Source organism: Vitis vinifera, chromosome 17, assembly GCF_030704535.1.
Source record: "Vitis vinifera cultivar Pinot Noir 40024 chromosome 17, ASM3070453v1".
Lineage (NCBI taxonomy): Eukaryota > Viridiplantae > Streptophyta > Magnoliopsida > Vitales > Vitaceae > Vitis > Vitis vinifera.
The window spans coordinates 5,260,171-5,276,471 of NC_081821.1; the positions used below are offsets into that span (position 1 = coordinate 5,260,171).

The following is a 16,301-nucleotide window of genomic DNA, read 5'->3' on the forward strand; positions in this document are numbered from 1 at the left end:
ACATAAGGTGAGTTTGTTCTTCTATTTCATGGTCCAAAAGGTTGTAGCATAAGTTTAAATTCCATAACATCGAGAAGGATGAACTCAAAACTGAAGAGACATTGAAATCACCTCCCATTACCACTCCATAAAAGATTTGAGAGTTGAACATAAAAAGGGAGATCATACTACCACGCATCTTTCTAGAATCAAATTTTTGTATCATAACCAACTTAATACCAAGTGATACAAGTGAAATCACAAAAATACTTGGGTAATGGACTTCCAAGGCACCTAGTTGACCATCTAACAACATTAGCATCTGAACCACTCGAGTATGGCTCCTAAATACTCAAGAAAATCTTAACCATTGCTCTCTCTAGAGAACCTCCACAACAATTTTCCTAATAGGGATCAATTCTTCAAAGCTATCCTCCCTACACCCAACACTGTTTCCCTTTTTAGCTTACAAACTGGTCCCAACTTACAAGATCTCTCTTCCCTCACCCACATGAGACCATAAAAGTACCCTCTATAATCTTTCAAACCCATGAGCCACTTCAACCGAAGTCTCAAAAATAGGAAAGAAAATAGAATGGTATATGGGAAAAGCATGCCTTCTCCAGCCCTCCTCAAAAGGAGACTCCAAATACAACAAGGGCTAATCAGAAACCCCATAATATAAGGAAGAAGCCAATTCCAAGCCTAAGTCATGACTCATATTGATGCCCAACAAAGTATTCTTCCCCTAGGCTCATCTTCAATTCTGAGATGCGTTCAAACACCAGAAAAAATAGTTTAGGACTTTGTGGATCAATTGAACTAGCTCTTGAGAACAAAATTATTTCATCAACGAACTGTAAATGAGTCAACCTTGTCCTACTATACACCAAGAAATACTCAAGAATACCACACTCGTCCAATTTCAGCATCATGATCAACATGACCACATACCCATCAAAAAAAAAAAAAAAGCTCAACATGTCCACACTGTTGTAGACAAAAATAGAATGGATCAACCTGTTCTTGAACCCCTTGAAGCCTTAACCCAACCTCTAGCACATTCATTTATTAGTACTACAAAAGTTACAAACAATAAACAACCTTGAATCCATGATCTCCATCTTCCTCTAAACCTTTTCTTTTCTAGCACATGGTCTAAAACCTTCCAATCCACATGGTTGTACACTTTTTCAAAAAAAATCTTAAAAACAACCCCCTCCTCACCCAACTGCCTTTTCTCATCTATCACCTCATTTGCCACTAACCTCCGTAAAATTATTTACATTACATTAATAAAAGCTAAACATTGTTATACATTTTATATATATATAAGTAGTATGAGATTGTATTAATAAAAGCGCATAAAGAGCGTGAGAGTATACAAGTCGTATACAAGTAAACCAAGAAAAAAGCATAAAAGAGGGTACAAAAAAATACTCCCTCCCTCACCCAATACCCAACCACTCTATGAAAATAAAATATAGCAACAGCACATCTCAGTTCTATTCTATTCCAATTCACCACATCTCAGTCCTAATTTGAGTTGAAATTCCAAAGAGAAACAAAATGATACAAATAACAAGAAACCACTTTATGGCAACAACACAAATGAAAAGTAGCTTGTCACCCATAGAGGTAGGTGTTGAGCTGTAAATAGAATAGAAGAATTATTTTCCTATTATGTTAGTTTCCTATTTCTATAAATAGATAGTTTTATTAGTTTCCTATTTCTGTAAATAGATAGTTTTATGATTTAGGAATAAGTTAGTTTAGGAATAAGTTAGTTTCCTATTATGTCTCTTGTTTCCTATTTCTTCTCTTGTAATCTCCTATATAAACTGTGTGTATAGTCAATCTAATAGATAGAACTTATTGTTTTTCATCCCATATTTCGTGTCAGTAGGTAAACATCATAACCTTAAAAATGATAATGAAAACCCCTGAGCCATCTGAAAATTTAAAAATTAATGAGAAACATCAAAGAAAAATACTAATCTTCTCCTATCTTTACCTCCAATCTGATGAGATCACTCAGTTGGTTCAATGGCAGTGGCTTCAACGATGCAAGTTTCCTCCTTGGAACATTATTATACCCATATGCTATACCAACGTCCTTAAAAAAATGGGAAAAAAAGACATGTCACTGTAGATAGATATGCCATAAGCTCACACATTTGGTGTACACAGATGCATCATCAATATGCCTAAACAGAGTGCTATTAATACCTCAACCACATCGCATGGATGAAGAACATCACTTCTTGTTGGGGGAACAGAGACAATGATTTTGCACTCTTTATCTTCTGATAAGGACTGCTTGGCATGCAATTGCATTCGATTTAACAAACTAGTAACCTGAAAAGCATGAATAAGATGTAACAAGATTGCAGACATTCAATTAAAAATATTACACGTTATTCAGGTGCTGCCATGGGACATACGCCCAAAAATAAGTTACTGCATAGCAAAGGATAGAGCTTGTGCAGAAATAATGTAATATTGTTAAATTTTGACTGAACCTGTACCGAATTACTAGTGTGCTGTCATGAAACACACACAATATCTGCTGCATTAAAAGCCTATTATAAAGGAATGCTACTCCAAACTTCGGCCATATGATATACACATCTAAGAGAGGAACAAATTCCACACACTAGAAAATTTGAGGATAAGATCCCATAAGTGAACTGAAAGTTTGATTCTTGGTTAATACAAAGAAACACACCAAAAAACTCATTCAGAAATAGGAAGGCAAAAAGATATAACACACAAATGATCATGCATGCACATATATTGATATGCATAACTATACATATACACATATGTGAATATGTTTACATCACAATAAGAATGCATTCAGAAAAAGGAAGCCTACAAAAGGTGCATAAAAAAGAAAACAAGAAATAAAATAAAATAGGAAGCCTACAAGAGGTTCATAACAAAGGAATTCCTGTATGCTTTATTTGCCCTCCGGGCTTCCTTTTCTATTTAATATATTCTCTTGTGTGTTTACCCATCAAAAAAAAAAAAAGGTTCATAACAAAGGAAACAAAAAGAGCTAAGAACAAACAACAGAGATTCAGATCAATAAATAAATTCAACTTCTGTGGTGAGTGAATCAAGCAAAAGTATTTTAAATCTAAGAGGACGTTTTCCCCCTCACTTTCAATTTTCAGACCAACAAAAGAGGAGGGCTAAAACATATGTAACCATCCCACCGCCCTACACTTCATAGTACCATCATATTCAACCACATATTTAAAATCTAAGAGGATGCTACCCCTCCTGAACAAGTGATCAAAGAATACTTCAGTTTCCTCACCAATGCCAAAAAAGTATTGAAAAAACCATAAAGCCAAATTAGCCAATGATCAGCTGCACAGAATTACTTCAGTAATCCCAGCAGTGCAATCACTGATCTTTTTATATTACAATATCATGCTGACTAATACAAATAATGATTACCCAAATTTGACTTGAACTCTAACAATTTTCCTCACCAATGCCAAAAGTACTGACAATTTCACATAATGGACATTTATGTTCCAGATTACTATTTCTTAGTAACCTTAAGTGGTAAAATTAATAATTTGATTACCAATTCTTAGTGACCTGAAGTGGTAAAATTAACAACTTGAAGGTGCAAAGAACATACATGAGGAACATTCATATAACCCATGGAACTATCCCAGTGAACAGAAACATTCACATTTCAGGCACCCATTTGCCAAAATTTAAAGAAATCTTCCAAATACACTGGAGGAACCATTTCAAGTCTAGCATATCATGTACCCAATAAGCAACATTAACTATTTTTTTTTTTTTGATAGGCAAAAGCAGAAGCTATATTAAAGAAGGCCAAAAGGCCGCACCGCATACAAAAGGTATACTAAGCAGCCCCAAGGCCACAGGAACAACAAAAAGAAACCCCTCACCAACCCTTAAGGGACCGCTATCCACTCCAAGAAGCCTAGAAGTGAAGAGGACTCCTCTCCCCTATACAGCTTAGCCCAACTCCACAAATTACATACAAAAGAGTTCTTTAGAACCTGAATAGCCAAAAAACCCCCTCTAAAAGCTAACCTATTTCTTTCCTTCCACACCGTCCAAAAAATACAAAGCGGAATGGACTTCCATATTTTCTTCCTTTTTTTACCCACAAAAGAACCCTGCCAACAAAACAATGCCTCTTTGACCCTCTCTGGAGACACCCACTGGACCCCGAATAAGGCAAAGGCGATTTCCCAAAGGCTCCTAACCACTGTACAGTGTAAAAGAATGTGATTTACATTTTCCTCCTCACAACCACACAAAAAGCAACAATTTGGAAGCTGCCACCCCCGCACTTGCAGCCTATCCAATGTGAGAATTTTTTCCCAAGTAGCCTCCCACGCAAAGAAAGCCACTTTTGAAGGGACCATATCCACCCAAATATTTTTTCCGGGAAAAGCAAGAGTATTAGGGGCTGCCACCAGATTATAAGCCCCCCGGATCCGAAAACTATCAGAACCTCCCCCTTTCCAAAGCACTGAGTCCTCCTCAGGGGTTACTCTGATGTCCCTTAGCAGAAACAGCAGCTCCTCAATCAGACCCAGCTCCCAGTCATTAGAGTCTCTACCCAACCTGAGATTCCACCCTCCTTGGCCAAGCCTTGGGTCCCACACCTCATCCACCACTGCATTTCTGCATGTAGCCAAGGCGAAAATCTGAGGAAACACTTGGGACAGCGCTTCATTACCACACCAATGATCAGTCCAAAACCTAACCTTATTCCCCCTCCCCACCTTGAACTTCATATTGTTCCAGCACCAGCCCATTTCCTTTAAAATTTCCTTCCAAACTCCCACACCAAAAGGCCCCCGGGCTTCCTTTGATTTCCAGCCCCCACCCTCCAACCCATACTTCACCCCAATGACCTTCTTCCACAAGACATCCTTCTCTACAGCAAAACGCCAAATCCACTTGCCCAATAAGGCCTTGTTCAACAGCCCCATCCTCCTTATACCAAGGCCCCCCTTATCCTTTTGCGTACACACCACCTTCCAATTGACTAAATGGATTTTCCTACCCGTGTTACCCCCTCCCCAGAGAAAATCTCTTTGAAGTTTCTCCAGCCTTTTAACCACAGACTTGGGCATTCTAAAGATGGACATTTGATAGATAGGAATGCTAGCTAGGGTACTTTTTATCAGGGTGATTCTCCCGCCCTTTGACAAGTATTGTCTTTTCCAGCAGGCGAGTCTTCTCCTCAATCTTTCCTCCACCCCATCCCACATGGGCAAGGCCTTGTGCCGAGCCCCAAGAGGCAGCCCCAAATATTTAACCGGGAAGCTTCCAATTCTGCAGCCTAACTCCACCGCCATTTCCTCAACATTATCAATCTCCCCTACTGGTATCAGCTCACTCTTGGCCAGATTAATCCTTAACCCAGAAGCCGCTTCGAACCACGCCAAGATCCATCCAAGATGTGTTAATTGGTCCTTGCTGGCCTCGCAGAAGATAATAGTATCGTCTGCAAAGAGCAAATGAGACACCATTATCTCTTCCCCCCCTCTGCCTCTAAGCCTACAGCCAGAGATGTAGTTCCCCTGCACTGCCCGCCTAATGAGTGCACTCAGCACTTCCATGCCCAAGATGAAAAGATAAGGAGAAATTGGGTCTCCTTGACGCAAACCCTTAGAGCTGGGAAAGAAACCTGCTGGAGCCCCGTTAATAAGGACGGAAAATTTTGCCGTTGAAAAACACCACCACATCCAATCCATCCAACGTGATCCAAAGCCCATCTTACTCAAGACCTTCATAAGGAAGCTCCAGCTGATGCTGTCATAGGCTTTCTCAATATCCAGCTTACACACCAGCCCCTTTTCTTTCCTCTTTTGCCAATAATCAACCACCTCATTAGCTATAAGAGAGGCATCTATAATTTGTCTCCCCCTTACAAACGCATTCTGATCAACCGAGACCACCTTATCTAACACCAATTTCAGCCTATTGGCCAACACTTTAGCCATAAGCTTGTACAGCCCCCCTAACAGGCTGATAGGCCGAAACTCCCCTAAATCCTCAGCCCCGCCTTTTTTTGGGATGATGACCAAGAAGGTGGCGTTCAGGCTTTTTGCGAAAGACTTCTGATCATATAATTCCTTGAACAGCTCAAGTATCTCTTCCTTAGCAAAATCCCAACAAGCTTGCCAAAAGGCCACAGTGAACCCATCCGGGCCTGGGGCCTTATCGCCATTCATCTCCATCAGAGCAGCGAAAATTTCTTCTTCAGTAAAGGGGACCTCCAGAGCTTCAGCTTCACTGTGATCAAGACTTTTAAGATGCAACCCCCCTAGGTCAGCTCTCCACCCTGGTTCTTCCCTTAGTTGCTGCTGAAAAGCCTTGACAATCCCCTCCCTCACCTCCTGCTCCTCCACCAATTCCTCCCCATTTATTATAATTCTATCCAAAAAATTATTTCTCCAATGGGCACTAGCCATCTTGTGGAAAAACCCAGTGTTCTTATCCCCTTCTCTAAGCCACAGCTCCCGAGACATTTGTCTCCAATGGGCTTCTTCTAAAAGAACCCACTTCTTGAAGTTCTCCTTGGCCTCGTTTTTCATATCCACTTCCCTTTCTGACAGGTCCCTGCCACTTTCCACCCTGTCCCAAAACTCAATTTGCCGAAGGGCTAAACCTTTATTCACTTCCACTCTACCAAAACCATCCCTGTTCCAGACTTTAATTTTCTCCTTCATCACCTTCATTTTAGCAGCCAGTCTAAAACTAGCCCTGCCTACTCTTTCCCCACCTTGCCACCATTCCCGAAGGAGCTCCTTAAACCCCTCCACCTTGAGCCACATATTTTCGAACCTGAATGGAGAGGGCCCCCGGCTCATCCCTCCCCCCTTCAACAAGATAGGGAAGTGATCAGAGGTAGGCCTAGGGAGCCTACACTGAACAGCCCCCCTGAAGATATCTAACCATCCCTGGGATACCAGGAATCGATCCAATCTCGCCCAAGTCTGATTATTCCTTCCTCCACTCCAAGAATACACACCCCCCTGCAAGGGGAGATCGATGAGGGCAAGGTCATCCACAACTTGAGCAAACCTACGCATTGCTCCACTAAAGCTACCCTACCTGCTCCGATCCCTTTGGGATAGAGTAACATTGAAGTCCCCCCCTATGCACCAAGGCTCATCCCAAATACCCCTTATTGCACCTAATTCCTCCCATAACAACTCCCTCTCCTTTCTATTACACGGCCCATAAACACCAGTAAAAACCCAGACCACATCATTTTCAACAGTCTTCAACTTACACGATATAGAATAAAAACCCACCTCCAACTCCAAAAGCTCCAGAGATCTCTTATCCCAGCAAACCAATATACCACCCGCTGAGCCTTGGGCTCCCATGGCCCCCCAATCAAGGAACCTTCCAGATCCGATGCTCCTCACCACCCCCTCAGTCATATTCTGAATTTTCGTCTCCTGAATGCAAACTAAATCCGCCCTTTGACTCCTAATCATAGCCTTGATCACTTTCCTTTTAGAGCTATCGTTAGCTCCCCGCACGTTCCAACTCACCAGCTTTAACTTCATAAATCATCTGGAGACTGGCCCCCTCTTCCTTGAACAATGCCTTTCTGCTTCCTTCCCCCATCATAGTTAATGGTACACTCAAGCCTCTTCAGCTCCCTCTCAAATTTCGAATTTTCTAATAGAGACTTGCGGTGCACTTTTTCCCTTCTTTCTCTAATTTTGACCATAAAATCCAATATTTCCTTTTCTAAGCCCGCTGTAGGGAACCCCAAGAACTGGCTGAACCTTGCCAGCTCACTCTCTTCCCAACTGGCCTCCCTCCAGTCCCTAATTTCTGGAACCGTCTCTCCAACAAGGCAAAGGTCCTGTCCACAAGCTCCCAACGCACTATTATTGTCTTCCCCCATCTCCCAGCGATCCATGGGTTTCATTGCTGCAAACGTCCTTTCACCCATTCTCCGGTCCAAAATTACCCTCTGGGAAGCATCCAGACCCACCCCAGAACGGTCGTAACACTCCCCCAGTGGAGTCCGACCAGAAAAATAAGAATAAGAGGGGGGAGAAGGAGGAACACACACCAACGGACCATAGTAATTAGGGGCAGTCCCATACCTCAAGGCTTCCTCCATTAAGGCGTCATCTGTCATCGAGTTCTTCACCACCCTTTGCTCCTCATTCGAAGGCCTCCACAGCCCATTCTTCACCGTTAGACACGACCAAGGCTGTTCAAGGCCCCCCTCAGAGCTTTGGCCTACCCCATTACTGAACCGAGCCCCCCTCACATGGGCCTCATCCTTATTACAGACCTGAGGCGAGCCCCGGCCTTGACTCCCCAACCCATCCCCTCCTATCGACTTCTTCTTCGCAGCCCGCCCAGCGTCAGAAGGCAGCCCAATATGGATCAGCCCAGAATCGCAAGGAAGAGCCGAATCAGAGACTTCATGAGGCCCAACGGCCCACTGCTTCGCCAACCCACACAACTCATGGGGCCCATCCGACACCAGATCCGAGTCCGTACCCGCAGTCAGACCCATCCCCGAAGACTGGCCCCTCGTCCCATCATCAGTCTGCAACCGGACCTCGAGGCTTGAGCCTCCTACCAACCCCCTCACTCGCCCCCCCACGCGTGCATAGCCTTCACCCCCGTCCTCGCCATCTGAGACCAGAATGCCTTTGCCCTTTTCCTCCCTTACCTTTCTCACAGTCGGTCTAAGTTCCCACCATAGGGAAAGCACATAACGGTGGTCCTCGGTTCGAATTTCCATTTCATTGGGGAGCCTCTCTTGCTTAATCTTCACCAAGATCCTCGCCCACTGCAGGTCTTCCAACATCTCCGTCTGGTGATCGACATCGATGAAGCCCCCGCAAGCATCCCCTATTCTCTTAAGGGTATCCCGCTCCCACATCGAGACAGGCAAACCCAGAACCCGCACCCAAGCCTCGCTCCTCTTGTTACCTTCCTGCAGACACCCACACTCGGGCCTCCATTTCTGCAAATTGAGAGGAGACCCCAGGCACGAGAAACCCCCAATTTTTAGGGCTTTCTCTGCTTCGGCCAAAATCCCAAATTCTAAAAGGGCTTTGCCCCTTTCCATTTTCGCAATTCCTAAGTTGCCCTTCAAACACCAAAGTTTCGCCAATTTTGTCCCCCAGTCTCTCAGATCTTCCCCTACCTCAAAGCTGGTGTCCCAGCTCCCCACCAAACAATGAGCCATCTTCCCCATACTCCGACTCAGATCCCTCTTACCTAGCTCCACCCTCGCCACTGCTATCGCTTTCTCCTCAGAATACACCACTGCTTCCGCGTAGGGTTTCCCCATCGATGACCTCAGGGGCGTCACACCTTTTGCTTGTAGCCTCGTTTCCCTGTCGTAACACCCCAACCGGCGTAGCAACCCCGCCATTAACACCCAACCATTTTTAGAGCCATTTCCCTTCGGGATAAAGATACTAAACCTTTTATTTCCCATATCTGTAACCCCTAACCTGATAAACAACCCCCCCTTGTTTTGGCTACGCACCATAAGAAAGGACCTCCCACTATCCTTCCACTGCTTTTCCCAAATTCCGGTTCCTGCATTCCCAATACAAGCCTCCAACCCATCAATGAAGCTTCCGATGCTATTTGGACCCAACCTGACCCACGAGGAGATTCCCCCTTTCCTTTCTACAATCAACACTTGTTCCTTACCTTTCTGCTCCCGTACCTCCACATCGAACCATTTCGATTCCACTCCAAAGCCTCCTTTCTTGGCCCTGCTCCTAACCCCCACGAAGCCTTCACCTTCTTCGTCGCCCTCATGCCCATCTGGCACTCGCCGCTCCCCTCGCTCCCTTCCGTCGCTTTCGCCCTCTCTCACACTAACCCTCTCTCTCGCTCTCTAGCTCATGAATCCTTTTTCAACAAGAAAACAAATTTCAGATAAGCAACATTAACTATTGAATGAATGGACTATTTGACACTCATCAAACAATCAAGACCAAGTAAATATAAGATGGAGCAAGAATTGTAATACCTCGTCCGCCTCCAAAGAAACCCCAACTGTATCTATGATATAAGATAGAGGAACTTCCATACTGTAGACTGACAGATCAGGATAAAGACATGACTTTCCATCAGGATATATCACTTCAACTGGTTCGACCTCAAACTTTCTTTCACAGTACATTGAAAACATTGTCACCTAGAGAACAACAGGGAATCACTGTACCATCACAAACCAATTGGTAGCACCACAAACTAGAACAAATGTAATTGGAACTTCACAACTTCTTACCATTGTGTTTAAAACAATCTTGGCCTTTGTCAAATCAGTGGCTGTACATTCAATGAACACATTTTTTGTCTTTAGATTGATTGCAGAATGGGCACCATTTATAATTGGGGGTAAAGACAGAACGGTCCTGCATAGAGAAACTTCCATTATTTCAAGATGCTGACACTTCAATAAGTCTTAAGAAGCATCATATTATGGTCAAACAAGCTTCATCAAGAAAACCCCTCACCTGTTATGATCATATATAACGGGGAACACAGGTGAATTCTCAATTATGTGCAAGAATTTCTTCAGCTTTAAATCTGACTGCCAAATGTTTTAGTAGAAAAGTTAAAAGAATGCTTTGTTTAGATTAACATATTCTTAAGATGACAAACTCTTGTAAAACAGGAGTAACCAGCATAGAGGAGCTACATGGAACTGCCAATTTCACAACTTTTCATTCTTAAAGTGACACCTGAACTAGTACATAGTACATACACAAGAATGAAATAGTTATAAATTACAACTCACTTTGTAAAACTCCATCAGCTCATCAGCTCTGAACTTTTTAACCTAATTACCAAAAAATAATGGAGTTAATAAGAATCAATTTCTACACTAAAAATTCTTCAGCCTGTTAAATGAATTAAAAGAAAACAGAAAAATCAAAAGACAAGATTGAAAATATACTACTTGTATTGCCAACGATATAAGTAACAAGTTATGCAAAGGTTAGCCAGATAAGTATAAAACCATTACGAAATGCAAAATCCTGAATTGTTCAAGACACCAAGGCCTCATTAATAACAAAAAAGAGAAGTATCAAATGAAAAGCAAGTCATGACAGCTAAGGTACAAATCACCAAAAGTAAAACAAAGAAACTCCCATTTGACACATTATATTAAGGTATCAATATTCTTACTTAATTTAAAAGCCACAATATTCCACATTTCTACCTCTGTTACGAACATGTAATCTGATCTCACAAATTTAAATAATCATGCATATATGCCAACAGTGACATAGAATATTCCACATTTCTACCTCTGTTACAAACATGTAATCTGATCTCACAAATTTAAATAATCATGCATATATGCCAACAGCGACATAGACTGGTTAGAGTCTCATGACTCAATGTTAACTCAATCATTACAACAGCTGCAAGTTATAGACAAGAAGATTCATACTGATAGCATTATTAAAGGTGGTCTCCAAGTGGTCATTTTTAAATCCTTTCTATATAATAATTTCTTTTATCAGAAACATATTAGATCTTTTATATTAATTTTAAAAGATCAAGAAGGATGAGAAATCCTTCTAGAATATACAACTCTGATCAAGACAAGAGAATGAACTCCTTAACAAGGAACCTTACGAGCTGAACAACCAAAACAGGTTACAAAAAACCGAAGTAACACTTAAACACTAATTGCAACTCAAGGAGGCAAATAATCTCCAACAAAAGATATCATCTGCTTTGCTCCCCTTTAGCAAGGGAGTTTGCCACTAGATTAACTAATAGAGGAACCCAACAAATGGAGCATCCCAATTCTATAATAGTATCAAATATTAGGGGTATCCACCTGCCAAGCATCCATGGACTTCTTTCCTTTTTAGCCACCTATGAGATGGCAACAGTAGAATCACTCTCCACAACAAAGTTAAAATTCCACAATTTTTTTATCCATGAGATTTCAGCAAAAGTTAAAATTACACAATTTTTTTATCCATGAGATTTCAGCAAAAGTAAAAATTCCAAGATGAGGTATGAGAGGAGGGTACAAAAACAGTAGAAATAGAGGAAGTTTCCAACATTGCAACCCTAAAAAGATTTGGGTATTGAATACAAAGGGGTAAATTGCCACACAAGTATCTTCCCACAAGTGGATCTTTAAGCCATCACCCATGAATGATCAAGTGAATAAAAAACAATCAGATAACATTAGAGAATAGCCCTCTGGGGACAGTGGTGTGACCACCTAAAAGTAGTGTCAACATCCCAACCATTGCAATATGGCTCATAGATACTTAAAACTGATCTTCTGCCATAAAGCATTGTTCTTTCTAGGAAATATCCACAATCCAGTTCCCTACAATGGCCCTATTTTTTAAAGAAATCCTTCCCACACCTAAACCCCCTTCCCTCTTGGGTTTACAAACTAGGTCACATCCAACAAGGTGATGTCTCTTTTCTTCCCCCGCTCCTGACCAAAGAAAACCTCTTTATAATCACTCAATCCCATCAGCCACGTTAACTGGAACTTTGAAAACTAATAGAAAATGTCAGAATAAGAGACAAACATGAGTTCAAAAGAGTTATTCTACCACCAGCTCTCTTCAAACCATCTAATCATTTGAGAATCCTTTATATGACTAGATCCTAAAAGGAAACGGCTCTTGGTTTCCCCTCTAAGGGGATACCCAAATAGGTGAACACCCCACAATCTATAAAAGAAGCTAAAGCCTGAACTTGGTCCTAATTCATATTCATACCCAACAAAGTGCTTGTATCCAAATTTTTCTTGAGCCTAGAGACGCATCAAAACAACACAAAAAAAAATTCTTTTTTTTGACAGGCAAAACAGCAATATATATTAAAGAGCCAAAAAAAGCTCCCTAAGCACACAGGCAGTATGCATGTGCACTCCAAAGAAAAAACAAGCAAACCTTCCCCCCTCATTGGCAACCTAACCAATCAATAAAATCAATCATAGAGAAGAACTATTGCCCTAGACCCCTTTAGTCCATTCTAAAAAGTTAAACAGAAAAAAGAACTTCAACTCTTGATCTAAAAGCTCTACATTTGATCCTTTGGCATGCCCATAAATTAATAAATCAAAAGTAGTTGTTGATAAGCATCCATAAATCTAAAATATCCATCTCACTACAAAACCTTTTCTCTTTAAGACATGATTTAAAAAATCCCACCCCACATGATCCCAAGCTTTTTTGAAAATCAATCTTAAAGACCATCGTTTCTTCTCCTGAACATCTTTTCTCATTTACCACTTGATTAGCCACTAATACTGCATCTAGAATTCATCCACCTTCAATGAATGATCCCTGACAAAAGGTAAATGGTCTCAAGTAAAACTCCTCTCAAGCACTCTTCAACTCAGATGCCTTCTTCAACTCCAACAACCAAACAATCAAAAACCCAAGAGAAGACAACACCTCAACTTCTCTCTATGACTGAAATCCAACACCGCACCCACCCATCCCCCTTTCTTTTCCTCAACCACAAAGCACAAACAAACCACCCACCCCTTGATGCCTTCACATCTGATCCCAAAAGACTTCTTTTCAACCTCATGGAACCTTCTCCGCCTACTCTCTATCTCCCCCCCTCTCTCTCCATGTTTCCTTTGCTCCTTTCCAAAATAGCATAATTTATCAATAGATACCACTATAAGAAACGTTAAAACACAAAGAAACAAAACTGCTGAATGTTGTCACCTGCTTCAAAATTATAATTTCCCTCTCTACTCAAAAACACATAGCACTCATGCAATCATGGTAACAACTGGCTTGAAATTTGATATTTGTGTATTAGTGTTAGATTCCTGAGAAAACCAATACCTGTTTCAATGGCACAAAATTGATATCTGAGGGGGGCAAAGCCTGCAAGTAAGAAGATACATGTAAGTAATAATGCAAAAGGTGTGGCATGCCTCTATATAGACCATAAGTATGACTCACACAAAGCAATGGTATCAGAATCATTTCAATGAAAATATAAGACCTTAACTAAATAAAATATGTTAGCGAATATGCCCATCAAATTATCATAAAACAGTCAAATACTACACACAAATGACAATTATAAGATCACAGGATAAGCTGCAAAAGGAACAAGAATTTGCACTCTTCCAGAACAACCAGTTCATTACTAGAAATCAACAAATCTGGCCAACAGATTGAACCTGTCTGGAATCAACCATCTACTATCTGGCTATTACAGAGACGAGCTGCAAAAAAACATCTCAACATACATATAAAAAAAAAAGTAGATAGACAGTTAATCAGCAAGCTCAATTCACAAGAAATACATACCCTTGACATGTCAGCTTACATTTTAAAGTTATACAGATATCACTGAAAATGTGAAATAGATACTAAACAAAAAGATGTCAACTTCCAAATTCATTAAATAACCAAAATCAAATGCTAAACATCCTCACCAACTTCAAAATTCCCTAATCTTTCCCAAATATACTATTCATTCTTTACCCCAACTTATTTTTCAGTTTAGTGTATTAGGCTATTATTAGACCACTAATACCTAACTAATGTATTTATATTCTCTGTTTTTATTACCCTAGAAACAAGAGGGAGGGAGTTGTTTTTTGTTTTTCTCTTCCTTTTCATTTGCCTTTTGACACTTTTGCATATACTGTGTATGCTTTAGTGCACCTGTTTGCCAGGCATTATTAATATATTTGTTGTTTACCTACCAGGGAAAGCAAGAATAGCTTCATGCGTAAAAATGTCTACAGGAGTCAGAAACCTAAAACCCCGCAAATCAGGGGATGCATATAAGGAGTTTTGCTTTATCAAACAAAAGGAAGAGGGTTTCCAAATAAGAAAACATGGTATAAGAATAAAAATAAAATAAAATAAAAACAGAAAATAATAAGTAATAAAACAATAAATAAAAAATAAAATAAAAAAGAAGAAGAAAAGGTTATATCTATAACAACTAAAGATTAAATTCACATTATTTTCATCTCAATCGAATCCCAAATCTTCTAAAGGACACCCAAAAAGACATGACCACCATGTTTAAAGAGCATAACAACAAGAATTAGAATTACGGTAACCTACCTCATATGTAAAAGGACCTTGAATTGTATCCAAGTCATGAGTTCCAATTGCAACCAAGGTTCTTCGCCTAAAATAACAAGCAGAAATAACTAATTAGAATCTTCCTAACACTGCATGAAAACTTAAGAAATTTAAGATAACCTTCTAAGTAAATTCAAGAAAACTTTCCAAGTTACAACACAAGTGGTAAAGCACAAGCTAACACAAGCATGTAGCCAAGAAAAGGCGATCAAAACCTATAACATCACAATGTTATCATGTTGGGGAAAAATGAAAAAAGAAAGAGAAACTTTAATACAAACAAACTTGGGAAGAATAGAGATGTTCAAGAATCAAAATAATTCCACATTCTAAAACAGCTCCCCATGCAGGTTCATTTCTTTGATTGCATATGAAACTCAAATCAAGCAGATGGCAGTAGAGTTATTTGCATCAACCATCCAGAGCCCACCAAAGTAGCCCAATTGGTCAAGGCGAATGTTGGGAGGTGTGGTCCCAATAAGAGGCACATGGTCTCAAGTCCTGGTCTCAAGTTCGAATCCTGCTACTAATGATACCCTGATTTATCCGATGTTGGTCATTGCAGGCACAGTCAGCACCTCGTGGTCTGGGTCATCATGGAGAACCCTAAGGGCTTCGCTATGGAAGGTTCCTCGGTTATAAAAATAAAATAAAATAAAATCAACCATCCAGAATGGATCCCACAACTTCATGTGTCAGTTCAATGCCAAGTGGCCTAGACTAGCTTTCTCCCAAGGCAAACTTGAATTCTAATCCAAGGCATATGTTGATTTAAATGGCCTTTCTTAAGGAAATAAAAAATAAAAAATAAAGAGAAGAGAGGATTTAAAAGTAGGAGCATAGAAGGAACACCCACAAAAGCACACATATGAACATCATAGCAAGCTATCTGGGAATTAGTTTACTTGTTTTCTTCTCTATAAGTCCATCACCAATGCTTTCTTAGGCACTTCGTTGATCCTACTGTTTCTACATTGAAAATATGTTTGCTACTTCATGAGAAGACTATGCTTCATTGGTTACCTTCTCTAATGGGTTAAGTTAGACTTTGAAATATGTTCTTCAGGAAATCCTAAATTATTAGGCATAGGAGGCAATGTGAGAGATCAACGCTTTATGATGTTGAGCGCCCACTCTAAACTGTTGGAGGATGTTGATGGAGATTCTATTATTGTTGGAGGG

General features: G+C 40.5%; 1 protein-coding gene across 1 annotated transcript in view; it reads right to left on the reverse strand.

Moving 5' to 3' along the window:
- The window catches only part of LOC100261003 (phenylalanine--tRNA ligase beta subunit, cytoplasmic), a 38,184-nt gene that overhangs the window by 19,547 nt on the left and 2,336 nt on the right, over positions 1 to 16,301 (reverse strand). Inside the window, exons 6-13 of the mRNA XM_002269715.5 lie at positions 15,099 to 15,165; positions 13,854 to 13,895; positions 10,802 to 10,843; positions 10,518 to 10,594; positions 10,289 to 10,415; positions 10,028 to 10,195; positions 2,209 to 2,337; positions 1,994 to 2,095 (exon numbers count right to left, since the gene is read on the reverse strand). Coding sequence (XP_002269751.1) covers positions 1,994 to 2,095; positions 2,209 to 2,337; positions 10,028 to 10,195; positions 10,289 to 10,415; positions 10,518 to 10,594; positions 10,802 to 10,843; positions 13,854 to 13,895; positions 15,099 to 15,165 — 754 coding nt within the window. The remainder of the gene's footprint in view (positions 1 to 1,993; positions 2,096 to 2,208; positions 2,338 to 10,027; positions 10,196 to 10,288; positions 10,416 to 10,517; positions 10,595 to 10,801; positions 10,844 to 13,853; positions 13,896 to 15,098; positions 15,166 to 16,301) is intronic.